The sequence below is a fragment of the Microcaecilia unicolor genome, chromosome 10, assembly GCF_901765095.1.
Source record: "Microcaecilia unicolor chromosome 10, aMicUni1.1, whole genome shotgun sequence".
NCBI lineage: Eukaryota > Metazoa > Chordata > Amphibia > Gymnophiona > Siphonopidae > Microcaecilia > Microcaecilia unicolor.
The window spans coordinates 90,089,570-90,110,156 of NC_044040.1; the positions used below are offsets into that span (position 1 = coordinate 90,089,570).

The window sequence follows — 20,587 nt, forward strand, 5'->3', positions numbered from 1 at the left end:
ATAAGACAGAATCTAAATTATCAAGAAGTTATTTAAAATCTAAACTATCTCCTATTTCCAGGACTGCCTCAATACAAAGAAATTGTCCCTTGTAGTAAGCCAATTTCAAAATTTAAATTCCAATTGTAGGTTCTCTCTGCAGCAGAACATATTTCACAAATAGATCAGAATCAAGTAAAAGAAATAGATATAGGTTTAAACCAGAGCTGTGGAGTCGGAGTCGGCAGCAATTTTGGGTACATTCAGTTGGAGTTGGAGTCAGCAAAAATGTACCGACTCCTCATACATTTGAATAAAGTACTTCTCTGCTGTGAATAAAGCTTAGTACCTAGTTGTTTCACTAGTGTGAAGTCCAGCTGAACTATTTTGCTGGAGAGCTTCCCTCTGCTCAGTCTCCCTTTGCATTTACTGACCTGCTGTAGAGCACCTCCTCTCTGACCCCACAGTGAACTTAAGCTCCAAGAGAAGATCATTCAGCACACACAGATAAGGCAGCAGAGAGACTCCACCCAACTTCCTCTCTCTCTGCAAGAAGAGCTTTATATTTTCTCCGAGGAAAAGCAGGCTGCTTGTTCTCACTGATGGGTGACGTCCACGGCAGCCCCTCCAATTGGAACTTCACTAGCAAAGGCCTTTGCTAGTCCTCGCGCGCCCATGCGCACCGCGCATGCGCGGCCGTCTTCCCGCCCGAACCGGCTCGTGTTCGTCAGTCTTCTTTTGTCCGCGCTCGGGATGGTCGTGTTTTGCGCCGTTTCGTGCCCCTCAAAGTTGACCCTTGCGCGTTTTCGCAATTTCTTAAAAAAAAAAAAAAGGAAGACCTCGGTCTTTTCCCTTCCCGTGTTTCCAGTTTGTTTTCCCCGACGTAAGTTTCCTTTCGCTTTTGGGGTAGGCCTTTTTTGGGGCCTCGGTACGGGTTTTTTCTCTCCCTATTTTTGGTGCCCTTAGTCGCCATTACGAATTTTGATTTTGCTGGCGTGATTTTTCCGCCCATGTCATCGAAGTCTCCCAGCGGCTTCAAGAAGTTCACCCAGTGCGCCCAGGTAATCTCGCTCACTGATAGGCACGCTTCGTGTCTTCAGTGTCTGGGGGCTGGGCACCGCCCGCAGGTCTGCAGTCTTTGCGCTCTTTTACAAAAGAGGACTCAGGTTGCGAGATTGGCCCAGTGGAACGTGTTGTTCTCGGGCTCTTCGTCGACAACAGCACTGGAGGCATCGAGTGCATCGACGTCGGCAGCATCTAGACCTTCGACCTCGGCATCGACTGCATCGAGGTATCGACCCTCTGCATCATCGGTACCGAGACATCGAAAGGTTGCGTCGGTGGTACCGGGACCTCCACTGTTGCTGATGTCGTCGGACGGTGGTGCTTCGACTGGAGTGCAGGTGAGGGCTGTGTCCATTCCCCTGCTGGTGGCGGTGAGCCTTCGGGTGGGTCTCCCCCTACCCTGAGGGCTCCTGCGGTACAGCCCCCCCGAGACCGACCCTCTTCGGCCTCGGCCCCGAGGAAGAGACGGCTGGATTCTACGTCCTCCTCGTCGGTACCGGGAAGCTCCGGTGACATGCTTCGTTTGAAAAAATCAAAGAAGCATCGACACCGGTCTCCTTCCCGCATCGGTACCGAGAGCTCTGGGTCGCCGAGGGAGTCGGCACCCAGTAGGCATCGGCACCGGGAGGACCGCTCACCCTGTGTTCAGAAGGTGTCAATGCGCTGCACCTTGGACAGCCCAGAACAGCCTCCACGCCCGGAACAGACTCTGACTTCGACGCCTGCATCGGCTTCCATGTCTTTCTCCACAGCCGCTCTGCATGAGAGTCTCCGGGCCGTTCTCCCAGAGATCCTGGGAGAGTTGTTGCGCCCTTCCCCTCCGGTACCGGGGGTGCTTGCGCCGCCGGCTGGCCCCTTGCCCGGGGTGAGGTCTCCGACATCGGTGCCGCTTGCGGTACCGACTGCGGCCGCCTCCCAGGAAGGCTCCCCGACGACGTCGGCGGAGGGAGCTTCGCCGGTGCTGGCGAGGGAGTCTACCTCTCGATGCTCCCACCGTGGCCGTGTTTCCACGGAGTCGAGTCAGGCACGGCTTCAGACACAGGTTCATGAACTTGTGTCTGACACCGATGGTGAGGCCTCGTGGGAGGAGGAGGAGGAGGACATCAGATATTTCTCTGACGAGGAGTCTGATGGTCTTCCTTCTGATCCCACTCCCTCCCCTGAAAGGCAGCTTTCTCCTCCCGGGAGATGTCTACGGCCATCCCCTTCCCGGTGGTCGTGGAGGATGAGCCCAGGGCTGAAATGTTTGATCTCTTGGACTATCCTTCTTCACCTAAGGAAGCGTCCACAGTACCCATGCATCATGTCCTAAAAAAGACATTGCTGGTGAACTGGACCAAGCCTTTAACTAATCCCCACATTCCCAAGAAGATCGAGTCCCAGTACCAGATCCATGGGGACCCAGAGCTGATGCGCACTCAGTTGCCTCACGACTCTGGTGTGGTGGATCTAGCCCTAAAGAAGGCTAAGAGTTCTAGGGAGCATGCTTCGGCGCCCCCGGGCAAGGACTCTAGAACCTTAGACTCCTTTGGGAGGAAGGCCTACCATTCTTCTATGCTCGTGGCCAAAATTCAGTCTTACCAGCTCTACACGAGCATCCATATGCGGAACAATGTGCGGCAGTTGGCGGGCTTGGTGGACAAGCTCCCTCCTGAGCAAGCCAAACCATTTCAGGAGGTGGTCAGGCAGCTGAAGGCGTGCAGAAAATTCCTGGCCAGAGGGGTATATGATACCTTTGATGTTGCGTCCAGGGCCGCTGCTCAAGGTGTGGTGATGCGCAGACTCTCATGGCTGCGTGCCTCCGACCTGGAGAATAGGATCCAGCAGCGGATTGCGGACTCCCCTTGCCGAGCGGACAATATTTTTGGAGAGAAAGTCAAACAGGTGGTAGAACAGCTCCACCAGCGGGATACCGCTTTCGACAAGTTCTCCCACCGACAGCCTTCAGCTTCTACCTCCTCAGGTAGACGTTTTTATGGGGGAAGGAAGACTGTTCCCTACTCTTCTGGCAAGCGTAGGTACAGTCCTCCTTCTCGACAGCCTGCGGTCCAGGCTAAGCCCCAGCGCGCTCGCTCTCATCAGCAGCGTGCGCCTCAGCAAGGCCCCTTGGCTCCGCAGCAAAAGCAAGGGGCGAGCTTTTGACTGGCTCCAGCAGAGCATAGCCGACATCAACGTGTCAGTGCCGGGCGATCTACCGGTCGGGGGGAGGTTGAAAGTTTTTCACCAAAGGTGCCTCTCAAACCTCCGACCATTGGGTTCTTCAAATAGTCCGGAAAGGGTAACACCCTCAATTTGGCCCTCAAAACCTCAAATTGCCCACCGGAGCTGAATCCTACAGCTTCCAAGCACAGCAGGCACTTGCAGAGGAACTCTCCGTCCCTTCTCAGCGCCAATGCGGTCGAGCCCGTGCCATCCGGGCAAGAAGGGCTGGGATTTCTATTCCAGGTACTTCCTTGTGGAAAGAAAAAAGGGGGATGCCGTCCCATCCTAGACCTAAGGGCCCTGAACAAATATCTGGTCAAGGAAAAGTTCAGGATGCTTTCCCTGGGCACCCTTCTTCCCATGATTCAGGAAAACGATTGGCTATACTCTCCGGACTTGAAGGACGCCTACACGCACATCCCGATACTGCCAGCTCACAGACAGTATCTGCGATTTCAGCTGGGCACACGTCACTTCCAGTACTGTGTGCTACCCTTTGGGCTCGCATCTGCGCCCAGAGTGTTCACGAAGTGCTTGGCTGTAGTAGCAGCGGTGCTTCGCAGGCTGGGAGTGCACGTGTTCCCCTATCTCGACGATTGGCTGGTGAAGAACACATCCGAGGCTGGAGCTCTACAGTGCATCTGGAGCTACTGGGGTTTGTGATAAATTATCCAAAGTCCCATCTTCTCCCAGTGCAGAGACTCGAATTCATAGGAGCTCTGCTGGATTCTCGGACGGCTCGTGCCTATCTTCTGGAGACTAGGGCCAACAATCTGCTGTCCCTCGTCTCCTGGGTACGAGCGTCCCAGCAGATCACAGCTCGGCAGATGTTGAGATTGCTGGGCCACATGGCCTCCACAGTTCATGTGACTCCCATGGCTCGTCTTCACATGCGATCTGCTCAATGGACCCTAGCTTCCCAGTGGTTTCAGGCGGTTGGGTATCTAGAGGACGTGATCCACCTGTCCACGAGTTTTCTCAAAATCCCTGTACTGGTGGACGATTTGGTCCAATTGACTCTCGAAGCCCTTTCAATTTCCTCAGCCACAAAAGTGCTGCCTACAGATCGGCGTCTCCTGGGGTGGGGAGCTCTCTGGATGGGCTTCACACCCAGGGAAGCTGATCCCTCCAGGAACCGCGATCTGCAGATCAATCTCCTGGAGTTACGAGCGTCGTAACGCTCTGAAGTTTTTCAAGGAGATCGGCTATCCCACCAAATTATCCAAATTCAGACAGACAACCAGGTTGCCATGTATTACATCAACAAGCAGGGGAGCACCGGATCTCGCCCCCTGTGTCAGGAAGCCGTCAGCATGTGGCTGTAGGCTCGCCGTTATGGCATGTTGCTCCAAGCCACATATCTGGCAGGCGTAAACAACAGTCTGGCAGACAGACTGAGCAGGATTATGCAACCTCACGAGTGGTTGCTCAGCTCCCGAGTGGTGCGCCAGATCTTCCAGGTGTGGGGTACCCCCTTGGTAGATCTCTTTGCATCTCGAGCCAACCACAAAGTCCCTCAGTTCTGTTCCAGACTTCAGGCCCCCGGCAGACTGGCATCGGATGCCTTCCTCCTGGACTGGGGGGAAGGTCTACTGTATGCTTATCCTCCCATACCTCTGGTGGGGAAGACTTTGTTGAAACTCAAGCAAGATCGAGGCACCATGATTCTGATTGCGCCGTTTTGGCCGCGTCAGATCTGGTTCCCTCTTCTTCTGGAGTTGTCCTCCGAAGAACCGTGGAGATTGGACTGTTTTCCGACTCTCATCACACAGGACGAAGGGGCGCTTCTGCATCCCAACCTCCGGTCTCTGGCTCTCACGGCCTGGATGTTGAGAGCGTAGACTTTGCCTCTTTGCGTCTGTCAGAGGGTGTCTCCCGCATCTTGCTTGCTTCCAGGAAAGATTCCACTAAGAGGAGTTACTTCTTTTTATGGAGGAGGTTTGCCGTCTGGTGTGACAGCAAGGCCCTAGATCCTCGCTCTTGTCCTACACAGACCCTGCTTGACTACCTTCTGCACTTGTCTGAGTCTGGTCTCAAGACCAACTCTGTAAGGGTTCACCTTAGTGCAATCAGTGCATACCCATTACCGTGTGGAAGGTAAGCCGATCTCAGGACAGCCTTTAGTTGTTTGCTTTCATGAGAGGTTTGTTTTTGTCAAGCCCACCGTCAAACCTTCTACAGTGTCATGGGATCTCAATGTCGTTCTCACCCAGCTGATGAAACCTCCTTTTGAGCCACTGAACTCCTGTCATCTAAAGTACTTGACCTGGAAGGTCATTTTCTTGGTGGCAGTTACTTCAGCTCGTAGAGTTAGTGAGCTTCAGGCCCTGGTAGCCCAGGCCCCTTACACCAAATTTCATCATAACAGAGTAGTCCTCCGCACTCACCCGAAGTTCTTGCCGAAGGTAGTGTCGGAGTTCCATCTGAACCAGTCAATTGTCTTGCCAACATTCTTTCCCCGTCCTCATTCCTGCCCTGCTGAACGTCAGCTGCACACATTGACTGCAAAAGAGCATTGGCCTTCTATCTGGAGCGGACACAGCCCAACAGACAGTCCGCCCAATTGTTTGTTTCTTTTGATCCCAACAGGAGGGGAGTGGCTGTGGGGAAACGCACCATATCCAATTGGCTAGCAGATTGCATTTCCTTCACTTACGCCAGGCTGGGCTGGCTCTTGAGGGTCATGTCACGGCTTACAATGTCAGAGCCATGGCTGCGTCAGTGGCCCACTTGAAGTCAGCCACTATTGAATAGATCTGCAAAGCTGCGACGTGGTCATCTGTCCACACATTCACATCTCATTACTGCCTGCAGCAGGATACCCGACGCGACAGTCAGTTCGGGCAGTCAGTGCTTTAGAATCTGTTCGGGGTTTAGAATCCAACTCCACCCCCCTAGGCCCATGTTTGTTCTGTTCCAGGCTACACTCTCAGTTAGTTGGATAAATTGTTAAGTCAATCTCAGTTATGTCCTCGCCGTTGCGAGGCCCAATTGACCATGTTTGTTGTTTTGAGTGAGCCTGGGGGCTAGGGATACCCATCAGTGAGAACAAGCAGCCTGCTTGTCCTCGGAGAAAGCGAATGCTACATACCTGTAGAAGGTATTCTCCGAGGACAGCAGGCTGATTGTTCTCACAAACCCGCCCGCCTCCCCTTTGGAGTTGTGTCTTCCCTTGTCTTTGTCTTGCTACATACGGGACTGACGAACACGAGCCGGTTCGGGCGGGAAGACGGCAGCGCATGCGCGGTGCGCATGGGTGCGCGAGGACTAGCAAAGGCCTTTGCTAGTGAAGTTTCCGATTGGAGGGGCTGCCGTGGACGTCACCCATCAGTGAGAACAATCAGCCTGCTGTCCTCGGAGAATACCTTCTACAGGTATGTAGCATTCGCTTTAGTGGAAGTGGCACACCATTCACAGTGGGAAAAAGAATGTCAGGAAACATGACAAAGACTGCTGTTTATGAACACTTTACAATATCAACAAATGGGAAGCATTATGTATGTCAATGTATTATAGAAGATGATGATGGTGAAAAAGTATGTGATGCAAAAATTAGCAGTTTCAGTGGTTATGAAAAAAATGTACCTACAAGAGCATCAAATTTAAAAAGACACTTGCAGCGTTTCCATCCTAAAGTGTTAGAAGCTGTGAATGAGAAAGATAGCAATGAAAACATTTCATCTACTTCAGGGTCAGTAAAAGATCAGAAATCTACTGGAGGCCAGACACAACTATCAAGATTTTTTACAGCTGACAAAGTTACTATAACAATGATACTAGAAAAATTCAAAAACCACATCATTGAAATGGCAGTAAAGAATAGTATACCACTATCTTTTTTTCACAACCAGCCTTTTTAGGCTTAAATGGAGAAATGGCTAAAAAGCTTGGAGTTTCTCTGGAACAAGAAAGTATAAGGAAACTTATACTTGAAGAGGCCAAATGTAAGAAGGAAGAACTAAGAAAAAGTCTGAAGGGACGTTTTGTCTTTATTAAAATGGATGCATGCACACGTCACAGAGTCAATTATTTTGCAATTAATGGTAGATTTGCTGATGAAAATAAAAAAAACAATTTCTCCGAGGACAAGCAGGCTGCTTGTTCTCACGACTGGGTTGACGTCCACGGCAGCCCCCACCAACCGGAACAAAACTTTGCGGGCGGTCCCGCACGCAGGGCACGCCCACTGCGCATGCGCGGCCGTCTTCCCGCCCGTGCGCGACTTTTCCTGCTCAGTTTTTTTCGATTCCGCGCTGGAGAGAGACGTGCTTTTGTCTCTCTCTCTGTCAGCCCTGGAAACCGGATCGCGGCCTAGCCGCGAGTTTTTCTTCGAGGTTTTTCTCTTTGTGCGCGTTCGTGCTTCGTTTTATCCCTAAAAAAAAAAATGAAGAAGTGTCCCCTCGTCATCTTTAGCGGGGGCGCCTCATTGCGGCCTTGTGGCCGCACGGTCGTTTTCTTTTCGGTTGTGCTTTTCACCGCCACCATAGACGACTTTGATTTCGCCGACACGATTTTTCCGTCGATGTCCTCGAAGGTCCCAAGTGGATTCAAGAAGTGTGGTTGGTGCGGCCGGCAGATCTCGCAAACCCACGCTTGGTGCCTCAAGTGCCTTGGGCCGGAGCATAATACCAAGACGTGCACCTTGTGTCTCGGCTTGCGAAAGCGGACACAGGTGGCGAGGCAAGTTCTACGGGACCGTCTTTTTGGAACTTGCGTCGGCCCCTCGACGTCGACGGCTGGATCTTCGGTACCGGTACCGATGTCGACGAAATCGGCACCGACGATGGCATCGACCCCAGGAGTACAGGTACCGTTGGCCCGCCGGTCTACCGGCGACGGCAGGGGTGAGCGGCCGCGTGGGCAATCGGCCCCGGCCACTCCCTCTACCCAGGGCCATCGGGACCGAACCCTGTCAGACCAGATTCCTCGAGGCCGGGGGGGGGGGGTTCTACCTCCTCTTCATCTCTGCCACCCAACGCCGATGACGAGCACCGTAAGAAACCGAAAAAGCACCGGCATCGGTCGCCCACGGCGCATGGGACCACCAGCTCCGGCACCTCCAGAGATGATTCGACGCCGAGGAAGCGGCAGTGCCGAGAGGAGCGTTCCCACTCGGTCGAAGAGGTGTCGCTGTGTCAGCCCATGGGTGCTTCGGTACCGTCTCCTGGACCCGAGCAGCTTGCGGCACCGACACCTGCACCGGCCCCCCTGCCTTTCCCGGCAGCGGACCTTGACGAGTGCCTCCAAGCCATCCTTCCTGGGATTATGGAAGGGCTGATGCGCCAGGCTTTGCCGGCCCCTGGCGCCGTTGATAGAGGTGCCAGTGTGCTCCAGCCCGATGCCGAGGCTTCCGACACCAACGCTGCTTGCGGCACCGGTGTCGACCGTCACGCAGGTGGAATCCCCGTCGACGTCGATGGAGGGAGCTTCATCCCCGCCGACGCGGGAGTCCACCGCTCGACGCCATCGAGGACGTGGTTCCTCGCAGTCGAGACGGGCCCGGTTTAGGTCAGAGCTGCAAGAGCTCATGTCCGACACCGAGGAAGAGGCCTCGTGGGGGGAGGAGGAGGACCCCAGATATTTCTCCTCAGAGGAGTCTGAGGGCCTTCCCTCCTACCCCACTCCTTCACCGGAGAGGAAGCTCCCACCACCTGAGAGCCTCTCCTTTGCCTCCTTTGTCAGGGACATGTCTATTTGCATTCCCTTCCCCGTGGTCTCTGTGGATGAGCCGAGGGCTGAGATGCTCGAGGTCTTCGACTATCCATCACCACCTAGAGAGTCTTCCACGGTGCCGTTGCACAATGTCCTCAAAGAGACACTGCTTCGGAACTGGCTGAAGCCATTATCTAATCCCACCATCTCCAAGAAAGCAGAGTCCCAATACAGGATCCACTCTGACCCAGAGTTGATGCGGCCCCAATTGCCTCATGACTCGGCGGTCGTGGACTCTGCTCTCAAGAGAGCACAGAGTTCGAGGGATACCGCCTCGGCGCCCCCGGGGCGGGAGTCTCGCACTCTGGACTCGTTTGGTAGGAAGGCCTACCAATCTTCCATGCTCGTGACCCGCATCCAGTCATACCAGCTCTACACGAGCATTCACATGCGGAACAATGTGAAGCAACTGGCGGACCTGGTCGACAAGCTCCCTCCGTAGCAGTCCAGGCCTTTTCAGGAGGTGGTCAGGCAGCTGAAGGCGTGCAGAAAATTCCTGTCCAGGGGTATCTATGACACCTGTGATGTGGCATCCCGAGCTGCGGCCCAAGGTATAGTGATGCGCAGACTCTCCTGGTTTGTGCCTCTGACCTGGACAACCGCACCCAGCAAAGACTGGCGGATGTCCCTTGCCGGGGGGATAACATTTTTGGTGAGAAGGTCGAGCAGTTGGTGGACCAACTGCACCAGCGGGAAACCGCTCTCGACAAGCTCTTCCACCGGGCGCCTTCAGCATCCACCTCAACAGGTGGGCGTTTTTCCTGGGCCAGGCAGGCTGCGCCCTACGCCTACAACAAGCATAGGTACTCCCAGCCGGACCGAAGGCCTCCTCAGGCACAGGGACAGTCCCAGCGCGCTCGTTCCCATCAACAGCGTGTGCCTAAGCAGCCCCCGGCGCCTCCACAGCAAAAGCTGGGGACGGGCTTTTGACTGGATCCATGGGAACATAGCCACCATCAAAGTGTCCGTGCCGGACGGCCTGCCGGTCGGGGGAAGGTTGAAAGCTTTTCACCAAAGGTGGCCTCTGATAACCTCCGACCAGTGGGTTCTCCAAATAGTCCGGTGCGGATACACCCTGAATTTGGCCTCCACTCCACCAAATTGCCCACCGGGAGCCCAATCCTTCAGCTCCCATCACAAGCAGGTACTTGCAGAGGAACTCTCCGCCCTTCTCAGCGCCAATGCGGTCGAGCCCGTACCACCCGGGCAGGAAGGGTAGGGATTCTATTCCAGGTACTTCCTTGTGGAAAAGAAAACAGGGGGGATGCGTCCCATCCTAGACCTGAAAGGCCTGAACAAATACCTGGTCAAAGAAAAGTTCAGGATGCTTTCCTTGGGCACCCTTCTACCAATGATTCAGAAAGACGATTGGCTATGTTCCCTGGATTTAAAGGACGCTTATACTCACATCCCGATACTGCCAGCTCACAGACAGTATCTCAGATTCCGTCTGGGGCCACGGCACTTTCAGTATTGTGTGCTGCCCTTTGGGCTCGCCTCTGCACCACGGGTGTTCACGAAGTGTCTCGTGGTGGTTGCGGCGTATCTACGCAAGCTGGGAGTGCATGTGTCCCCGTATCTCGACGATTGGCTGGTCAAGAACACCTCAGAGGCAGGGGTCCATGCAGTGCATTATTCACCTCCTGGAGCTGCTGGGGTTTGTGATAAATTACCCAAAGTCCCATCTCCAGCCAGTCCAATCTCTGGAATTCATAGGAGCTGTGCTGAATTCACGGACGGCTCAGGCCTTTCTTCCCGAAGCGAGGGCCCACAACCTCCTGTCCCTCGCTTCCCAGGCCAGAGCGTCTCAGCAGGTCACAGCTCGGCAGATGTTGAGACTCCTGGGTCATATGGCCTCCACTGTTCATGTGACTCCCATGGCTCGTCTTCACATGAGATCTACTCAATGGACCCTAGCTTCCCGGTGGTGCCAAGCCACCGGGAATCTAGAAGATGTCATCCGCCTGTCCCCCAGTTGTCGCAATTCGCTGCACTGGTGGACACTTCGGACCAATTTGACCCTGGGACGTCCATTCCAAGTTCCGCAGCCCACGAAGGTGCTGACGACGGATGCATCTCGCCTGGGATGGGGAGCTCATGTCGATGGGCTTCACACCCAAGGACTGTGGTCCCTCCAGGAACAAGATCTTCAGATCAACCTCCTGGAGCTCCGAGCGGTCTGGAACGCACTGAAGGCCTTCAGAGATCGGCTGTCCTATCAAATTATCCAAATTCGGACAGACCATCAGGTTGCAATGTATTACATCAACAAGCAGGGGGGCACCGGATCTCACCCCCTGTGTCAGGAAGCCGTCGGGATGTGGCGTTGGGCCTACCAGTTCGGCATGCTTCTCCAAGCCACATACCAGGCAGGCGTAAACAACAGTCTGGCCGACAGACTGAGCAGAGTCATGCAACCGCACGAGTGGTCGCTCCATTCCAGAGTGGTACGCAAGATCTTCCGATCTTCCGAGAGTGGGGCACTCCCTCGGTGGACCTTTTCGCCTCTCAGACCAACCACAAGCTGCCTCTGTTCTGTTGCAGACTACAGGCACACAGCAGACTAGCGTCAGATGCCTTTCTCCTCCATTGGGGGACCGGCCTCCTGTATGCTTATTCTCCATACCTTTTGTGGGGAAGACCTTACTGAAGCTCAAGCAAGACCACGGCACTATGATTCTGATAGCGCCTTTTTGGCCCCGTCAGATCTGGTTCCCTCTACTTCTGGAGTTGTCCTCCGAAGAACCGTGGAGATTGGAGTGTTTTCCGATCCTCATTTCGCAGAACGACGGAGCGCTTCTGCACCCCAACCTTCAGTCTCTGGCTCTCATGGCCTGGATGTTGAGGGTGTAGATTTTGCTTCGTTGGGTTTGTCTCAGGGTGTCTCCCGGGTCTTGCTTGCCTCTAGAAGGGATTCCACTAAGAAGAGTTACTTTTTCAAGTGGAGGAGGTTTGTCGTCTGGTGTGAGAGCAAGGCCGTAGAACCTCGTTCTTGCCCTGCACAGAACCTGCTTGAATACCTTCTGCACTTATCAGAGTCTGGTCTCAAGACCAACTCAGTAAGGAATCATCTTAGTGCGATTAGTGCTTACCATCATCGTGTAGAGGGTAAAGCCATCTCTGGAGAGCCTTTAGTCGTTCGATTTATGAGAGGCTTGCTTTTGTCAAGGCCCCCCTGTCAAGCCTCCTGCAGTGTCATGGGATCTCAATGTCGTCCTCGCCCAGCTGATGAAACCTCCGTTTGAGCCACTGAATTCCTGCCATCTGAAGTACTTGACCTGGAAGGTCATTTTCTTGGTGGCAGTTACTTCAGCTCGCAGAGTCAGTGAGCTGCAGGCCCTGGTAGCTCATGCTCCGTATACCAAATTTCATCATAACAGAGTAGTACTCCGCATTCACCCTAAGTTCCTGCCAAAGGTGGTGTCGGAGTTCCATCTTAACCAGTCAATTGTCTTGCCAACATTCTTTCCCAGACCACATACCCGCCCTGCTGAACGTCAGTTGCACACATTGGACTGCAAGCGAGCGTTGGCCTTCTATCTGGAGCGGACACAGCCCCACAGACAGTCCGCCCAATTGTTTGTTTCTTTCGACCCCAATAGGAAAGGGGTCGCTGTCGGGAAACGCACCATCTCCAATTGGCTAGCAGATTGCATTTCCTTCACTTACGCCCAGGCTGGGCTGGCTCTTGAGGGTCATGTCACGGCTCATAGTGTTAGAGCCATGGCAGCGTCAGTGGCCCACTTGAAGTCAGCCACTATGGAAGAGATTTGCAAGGCTGCGACGTGGTCATCTGTCCACACATTCACATCACATTACTGCCTCCAGCAGGATACCCGACGCGACAGTCGGTTCGGGCAGTCGGTGCTGCAGAATCTGTTTGGGGTTTGAATCCAACTCCACCCTCCAGGACCCGATTTGTTCTGTTCAGGCTGCACTCTCAGTTAGTTGTTCTTCGTAGGTCAATTTCTGTTATGCCCTCGCCGTTGCGAGGTTCAATTGACCTGGGTTCTTGTTTTGAGTGAGCCTGAGAGCTAGGGATACCCCCGTCGTGAGAACAAGCAGCCTGCTTGTCCTCGGAGAAAACGAATGATACATACCTGTAGCAGGTGTTCTCCGAGGACAGCAGGCTGATTGTTCTCACCTACCCTCCCTCCTCCCCTTTGGAATTGCGTTTTTACTCATTCTTTGGCTTGTCATTCAACTGAGCGGGAACAGTCGCACATGGGCGTGAAGACGGCCTCGCATGCGCGGTGGGCATGCCCTGCGTGCGGGACCGCCCGCGAAGTTTTGTTCCGGTTGGTGGGGGCTGCCGTGGACGTCATCCCAGTCGTGAGAACAATCAGCCTGCTGTCCTCGGAGAACACCTGCTACAGGTATGTATCATTCGCTAACCCGGACATTAGGAGTAAAGGACACTCGGGCACATCATACCAGTGAGTATCTGCAGAAGTTAGTGGAAGGTGTTTTAGAAGAATTTGAAATTAAAAGGGAACACATTCTATGTATTGTAACTGATAATGCTTCAAATATGTTAAGCACAATTGAAAAAATGAAGGAAGTTGATGAAGAAAGCAGCATACAAATATCAGAAGATGACAGTTCTGCAATTCAAGAAAGCTGTGAAAGTTTGGATGATATTGCTGAAGAAGCATCTAAGCTTATTACCATTCAACATATGCGTTGTGCTGTTCATACTCTGCAACTAGCAATAAGAGATGGATTGAAGGATCGTCATGCGGCTACACTAATTAGCAAGTTGAGGCAAGTAGCTGTTGCAGCCAGGATCCCTAAAACAGATGCTATTCTGAAGAGACGTGCTGGAAAAGGAGCCATTTTGGATCAAGCAATGCGCTGGGGAAGCACTTACTTGATGATAAAGCGTTTGCTTGAACTAAAAGACTTTCTTGAAGAACTGGACAATGTAAATGTTTCATTAAAGAAAACCAGTGGGCTCAAGTTACAGAATTAGAAAGGCTACTTTCTTACCCTTTTGCTGTTACCAAGAAGCTGCAATATGAAGATTTAACACCAGGTAAATTCTTCTTGGAATGGAAGGGCTTGATATATAACCTTAACAAAAGTGGGGGGTTAAATGCTGATGGCATTGTATCTTCAATGAGGAAAAGAGAGGAGCTCTTGCTGGATAATCAAATTCTCTTAGCTGCTATTTATGTTGATCCAATGAGCCGAATTTTGTTGAGCAGTGACCAAACTGCTACAGGAAAACAGGCACTCTATGACATAACAGTTCGCATGAAAGGGATGCTACCTGAAACTCATAAACCACTGGATGAAGCTAAAGCTATAAATACTGGTGGTAATGGTAACTCAGGTTCATCCTCTTCAAATGAAGAAGAGAATTTTCAAGCCTATTTGGACAAAAGGAAGCTTGAAAGCAAAGCGATGTCGGTTAAGCATGGAAAAGCAACCTGTAAATGTCCATATAAAGAAATTCATGCAAGAGTTTTTTAAAGGATTAAAAGAAGTGGAAAAGTTTGACCGCTCATCAAAACTGACTATAGAAGAAGCCATCATTGTTTATCCAGAGATTGTCAGTGATGTAGCTAGAACCGTAACAGCAATGCCACCCACCCAAGTCAGTGTTGAAAGACTGTTTTCAGCACTGAAAATAATCAAATCAGATTTAAGGGCTTCTATGAAGGAGGATCTGGCGGAAGCAATTCTGTTTCTAAGAACAATATATTAGTTAATTTTGGATTATGTTTAACAGCTATTCTACAGCTATATATGCCAAGTTTAAATAATATATATGTTGTTTTAGGTTTTCCAAATGTTTTTGGTTTATGTAGGTTAACTTTGATTTTGTTCTAATTTCCAAAGGATGTGGTTTTTCCAGATTTTTATACTTGCTAATGCTATGATGACTTTATACTTGATAAAAAAACAATAAACATAACCTTGTTTTTTTATGTGTGTTTTTTTGTTTAAACTTTAGGATTAATGAATATTTATAGTTTCTTTAATAAATAAAATAAAAAGTCAGAATGACATAGATTTTAAACCCAAACATTAACATGCAGCCTTGCATGCTGCACTCTTTCAGTCAACATGCAAAAAAAAAAAACATATTAAAAACTGAGGAGTCAGAGTCGGAGTCGAAGGATTTTTGTACCAACTCCACAGCCCAGGTTTAAACTAGGAAGACACACTAATAATCTACACAGGTTTATACACAAGAAGAAACAATTTTGCTTTCCTGCTACTCCTCAGGAGACTGGTGTGGTATTTTTGAAGAGTGACAAATAAGTAAGAAATTTCTCTTATACAATTTTAATTAAAGATGTTAACCGAATAGGAGATGTAGACTAACCTGGATATTTTACTTGTTTTAGGTGGTGACAGGACTCCTTCGTAGGACAGATCAGGTATGTTTTCCATATGGTTTTGATTTGTTTGTAATACACTGATGTGAAAAGGTTTTACCCCCCATCCTCTCCTGATTTCACCTATTATTGTATATGTGGCTGTACAGGCTGTGTTTACATTATCTTCCCTTCATAATACAAAAAACTCTCCTCATATCCTGTGATCTAAGCTGAATCTATATTTATATCTAACCCTCCTCTTGGACAACAAAAGAAAAAGCCTAGAGCAACTTCCATAGCGTCCCACAAATCAGTCCAGAGACTTGTGGGTTATGTCCCTCTGCCAGCAGGTGGAGATAGAGGGAACTTGAGAAGTTTACTATATATAGTCATGTGTAGCCACCTTAATCTCTGTGTAGCAGGTGGATGGTCGTAATTGTGCAGCTCTGGATTGCTTAGCTCCTGGCCTGGTCCCCCAGGTCCAGTAGAGCTTTTGAGGTTGAGGTGGCCCAGGCTTAGTGTCTAGGTGTTCACCTGGTGGTGCCAGGTTCCTCCCTTCTTCACCCCATCTGCCTCCTCCTAGTCTGCCTTGAGGTACCTTGACTGAGATTTGCTCCAGCTCCCTCTCCTGCTTCTTATAAAAAAAAAAAATTATCTCTCAGCCTGCTCACATTAGCGCAGTGGGCTTGTGCTGCTTTATAGACCTGGCTGTGGTGTGAGGGGATTAAACTTGCCTCCGGTTGCAGATTCCCAAATGGGGATAAGTATTTTTATGATGGTGGTTCCGGTGGGGTCTCTTCAGCGAGGCGTCTAGTGGGGGCACTGGTGAGCAGCATCGTGCATTTGTTCCTACTGTTCCTGTGGAGGCCCGCTGACTGCTGTGCCACTGGATTCTGCTGGGCAACCCTGAAACTGTGGGGAGCATAGTGTTCTCCCAGCCCATTCTGGCGGGTGCAGTGGAGTTTTCTTTCACGCAGTACCTGCAGGCACCATCTTTTCCACCATGTGGCGAGGCTGAGGCACCACGGCTCCATGAAGAGTCTTGTTTGATTGCCGATGCTGGTTGGTTTTGAGTGCTGGTCATTCTGAAGCTGTGGCTGGGGGAGCAGGGGTAGATTTCCCCCCTTTTTGCTCCAGATTTGGTACCTTTGGTATGACCTTTCTGATGAGGAGGCCTGAGGGACTCTCAGACCCCTTCTTGTCAGAAGGCTGCAGTGAGAGTCCTCGGGTCTCCCGCAGCTTCCCAAGCGGCCGTAACACTGGGGTCATGTCAGGCTTTCAAAGCAGAACCTGGGTTCGTGTGCCCTTGGGCCACTGCCGAGGAGCGGCAGCGGCAGGCAAAACCACCCCACACCAGAGACAAGGCAGAACTCTGGCAGGGACAGTGTTGCGTTCTCAAGGGCCTTGGCATTCTGTCAGGTCCTCGAGGCAGGACTGGAGTTCGTGAGCCCTTGGGCCACTGCCGAGGAGCGGCAGCGGTAGGCAAGACCACCTCGGGACTGGAAACACAGAAGAGCAGTACTGGAACTCTGGACTGGAGTAGTACAAGGCAGGCAACTAGAACAGATGAGACAGGAACAGCTTCACCTGCACTTAGCCACCGTTCCTCCGGAGTTGAGCTCCGAAGTGCAGGCGGCTGGCAGGACTTGCAGGATAAGGCAGGAACTGAAGATCCAGAGGACCCACCCTGGGTCTGGGATACACGAGGGTGACAGGGCTCGGAACTAGACTCAGACAGTGTGCTGCTGCACAGCCACTAGCAAGACCCAGAAGACAGACCAAGGAACACAAGGCGTACAGAAACTAGCAGGAGCAAGGACTAGGGCAGCAACACACCAGGCAGAACGGGGATCCGGGAATACCCACAGGGTACACCCTCTAGCTAGGTGGAGACAGGATACAGGAATAATCACCCAGGAAAACACACTAGCCAGACAGATACAGGATTCAGGATATACCCTCAGGATATACAAGCAGGGTAGGCACACAGGCTAGGCAAGGCAGGATTCAGGGTAAAGAGAGCAAACCAGGAAGAACAGGCCAGGGGTCTTGGGCTGGCAGTAGAGCAAACAGAGTAACCAGAAATAACAGGCCAAGGGTCTTTGGGGCAGACAGGAGAACAGACAGAGTAAACCAGGACAAAGGCTTCACCCCAACACAGGGTAAGCCAGGAACAGAGGCTTCACCCCAACACAGGGTAAGCCTGGAGCAGAGGCTTCACCCCAAACACAGGGTAAGCCAGGAACAGAGGCTTCACCCCAAACCCAGGGTAAGCCAGGAAGGACCCGCAGTCCACAGACAGAGGCTTCACCCCAACTCAGGGTAAGCCAGGATGGACCGCAGTCCACAGACAGACATTGGCAGGGAAGACCCCCCACGGAAGGACAACAGACACAGACACAGAAAGAAGCTGGGCTGGAACCCAGAGAGAGGCTAAGCAGTAGTGCAGCAGACACTTACTAACCTGACCTGGCCTAAGAGCATAACACTTATGCAAAAGGCCCTGACTGCAAGCACAGCACTTCCTTATGAAGGCTCTCACTGATGAGTCACCAGCAGTAGGACAGAAGCAGGAAGTACACTGACCCCAAAGAGAGGCTTGACACACATAGTAAGTGAGCCCACAGGAAAGACAAGCAGGAGCCATCTTGGAAGCTGGCACAGAGCCCAGTGGCAGCCATCTTAGATGCTGGCTCCCTAGATAGGCATAGCCCACACAGGTGAAGTCTAATGAAGCAATCAGGTTCATGCTGGAAGCAGCCAGCACACCAGGACAGAGACAAGACTAACACAAACACAGACAGAATCCAGCAGAGCTGCTGACCCCCAGAAAGAAGGTAAGGCTGAGGGTGGTCACGGCCACAGATGTGACAGACAGCTAGACTTCACTTGCACTTGACCACCATTCCCCAGGGGTTGAGCCCCCAGGTGCAGGTGACCGGCAGGACTTACCAGACAGGGCAGGAACTGGAAACCAACTAGGCTGAACAGGGTAGGACTAAGGGTCAGAGGGGAAAGGAATATATATGGGCAGCAAGGCAGGAAACTGGGCTAGGACTCACAGACAGACAATACTACATTAGGCAGGAAATGGACAGGCTTAAGGGTCGTCAGGACTGAAAGCTGCAAAGCAGCCACTAAGAAAGGAAACACAGACAGGTAAGAGACCGAACTGAAAGCTGCCAGGCAGGCACTAAACAAGAAACACAGACAACCAGGAATTAGAGAAATACAAACAAGAAACAAGACTGGGAAACAAGCAATACAGTACAAGATAAACTACACAAAGACTAGACTAGAATCAGGCAAGAATCTCAGACAGTAATCTGGGCTAGGCAGAAGTGCACAGAGCACACCAGCATACCAGGGACCTTAGGCGATGCAAAGGCAAACACAGAAGTTTCTAGGTGATTAATAAAGCCCATCAGCTCCTGAGACTCAGCTGCAGCAATCTCAAGGCAACTACGGGTGTTGTTCAGGCACAAACAAGAAAGACAAGTCTGGCAGCCTGGAAGATCCGGACTGGACTGGGCTGAAGCCTGGAATGGGTAGGGACAGCAAGACAGTCTATGGCAGCCACCGGTTTTGGTCACCAGAGGGTGAGGGGAGCACAAACCAAGAAGCAGGCAGAAAGCATACTGAAGCATAGAGAGGCTCAACATACACAGGTGCAGCACAGTGGAGCAATCAGAGCCATGCTGGAAGCAGCCAGCACACAGAGGCAGAGCTAACTCAGGCAACACACACAGGTGCAGTATAGTGGAGTAATTAGAGCCACGCTGGAAGCAGCCAGCACACAGGGACAGAACTAACTCAGGACAGGCAGAAGCCAGCTCAGAAGCTGACCCCAGAAATAAGGATACCGACGCGACAGTCGGTTTGGTCAGTTGGTGCTGCAGAATCTGTTTGGGGTTTAGAATCTAACTCCACCCCACTAGGTCCATTTTTATTCTGTTCCAGGCTGCACTCTCAGTTAGATGTTTCTGCTTCAGGTCAATCTCATTTATGTGTTCGCCGTTGCAAGGCCCAATTGACCTTCTTTGTTTTGAGTGAGCCTGGGGGCTAGGGATACCCCATCAGTGAGAACAAGCAGCCTGCTTGTCCTCGGAGAAAGCAAAGATACATACCTGTAGCAGGTATTCTCCGAGGACAGCAGGCTGATTGTTCTCACAAACCCACCCACCTCCCCTTTGGAGTTGTTCTTCTCCTTGCTATTGTTTTTTTGATCTAACTGAGCGAGGACTGTTGCGCGACGGGCGGGAAGGCGGCTGCGATTGCGCGTTGTTTGCCCGGCGCGCCAGAAGGATCTGGCAAAACTTTGTTTATTTTTGCTATGAATAATTGCCGTTCCTGGGCCGCCATGGACGTCGACCCATCACTGAGAACAATCAGCCTGCTGCCCTCGGAGAATACCTGCTACAGGTATGTATCTTCGCTTTCCTCCTATGTGTTTTAATAGTATTTTCATGTAACTTCCTTGAGTGTCTCCATGTCTTTGTATTTTTGGAATGAGTAAAAAATTGATTTACTTCTACTCATTCGATACCACTCAGGATTTTTGTAAACCTCAATTATCCGTCATTCATCTTTTTTCCAAGCTGAAGAGCCCTAACCTATTTAGCCTTTTCGTGTGCGAGAGGAGTTCCATCCCCTTTATCATTTTGGCCACTGAACCTTTTCTAATTCAGCTATATCTTTTTTGAGATACGGTGACCAGAACTGAACGCAGTACTCAAGATGTGGTCACACCATAGAGTGAGACAAAACATTATAGTATTTTCGGTCTTATTCACCAACCCTTTCCTAATAATTCCTAGCATCCTGTTTGCTTTTTTTGGTTGCCACACTGAGCAGATTTCAGCGTATTATCTACGATGATGCCTAGATCTTTTCTTGAGCGCTGACCCCCAAGGTGTGGACCCTAGGATTAGGCAACTATGATTGGATAATTCTTTCAAATGTGCATCACCTTGCATTTCATCTGCCATTTGGATGTCCAGTCTTCTGATTTTCATATCATTTGTAAATATGTTAAATAGCACCGATCCCAATACAGATCCCTTGGCACTCCACTGTTAATAAGTACATAAGTAGTGCCATACTGGGAAAGACCAAAGGTCCATCTAGCCCAGCATCCTGTCACCGACAGTGGCCAATCCAGGTCAAGGGCACCTGGCACGCTCCCCAAACGTAAAACATTCCAGACAAGTTATACCTAAAAATGCGGAATTTTTCCAAGTCCATTTAATAGCGGTCTATGGACTTGTCCTTTAGGAATCTATCTAACCCCTTTTTAAACT

The 20,587-nt window shown here is 51.3% G+C and overlaps 1 protein-coding gene across 2 annotated transcripts in view; it reads left to right on the forward strand.

Annotated features, from left to right (window-relative positions):
• Positions 1-20,587, forward strand: part of AGK (acylglycerol kinase) — a 731,903-nt gene that overhangs the window by 332,397 nt on the left and 378,919 nt on the right. For both annotated transcript variants that reach the window (XM_030216389.1, XM_030216388.1), the window contains exon 7: positions 15,315-15,347. In XM_030216389.1, coding sequence (XP_030072249.1) covers positions 15,315-15,347 — 33 coding nt within the window. The remainder of the gene's footprint in view (positions 1-15,314; positions 15,348-20,587) is intronic.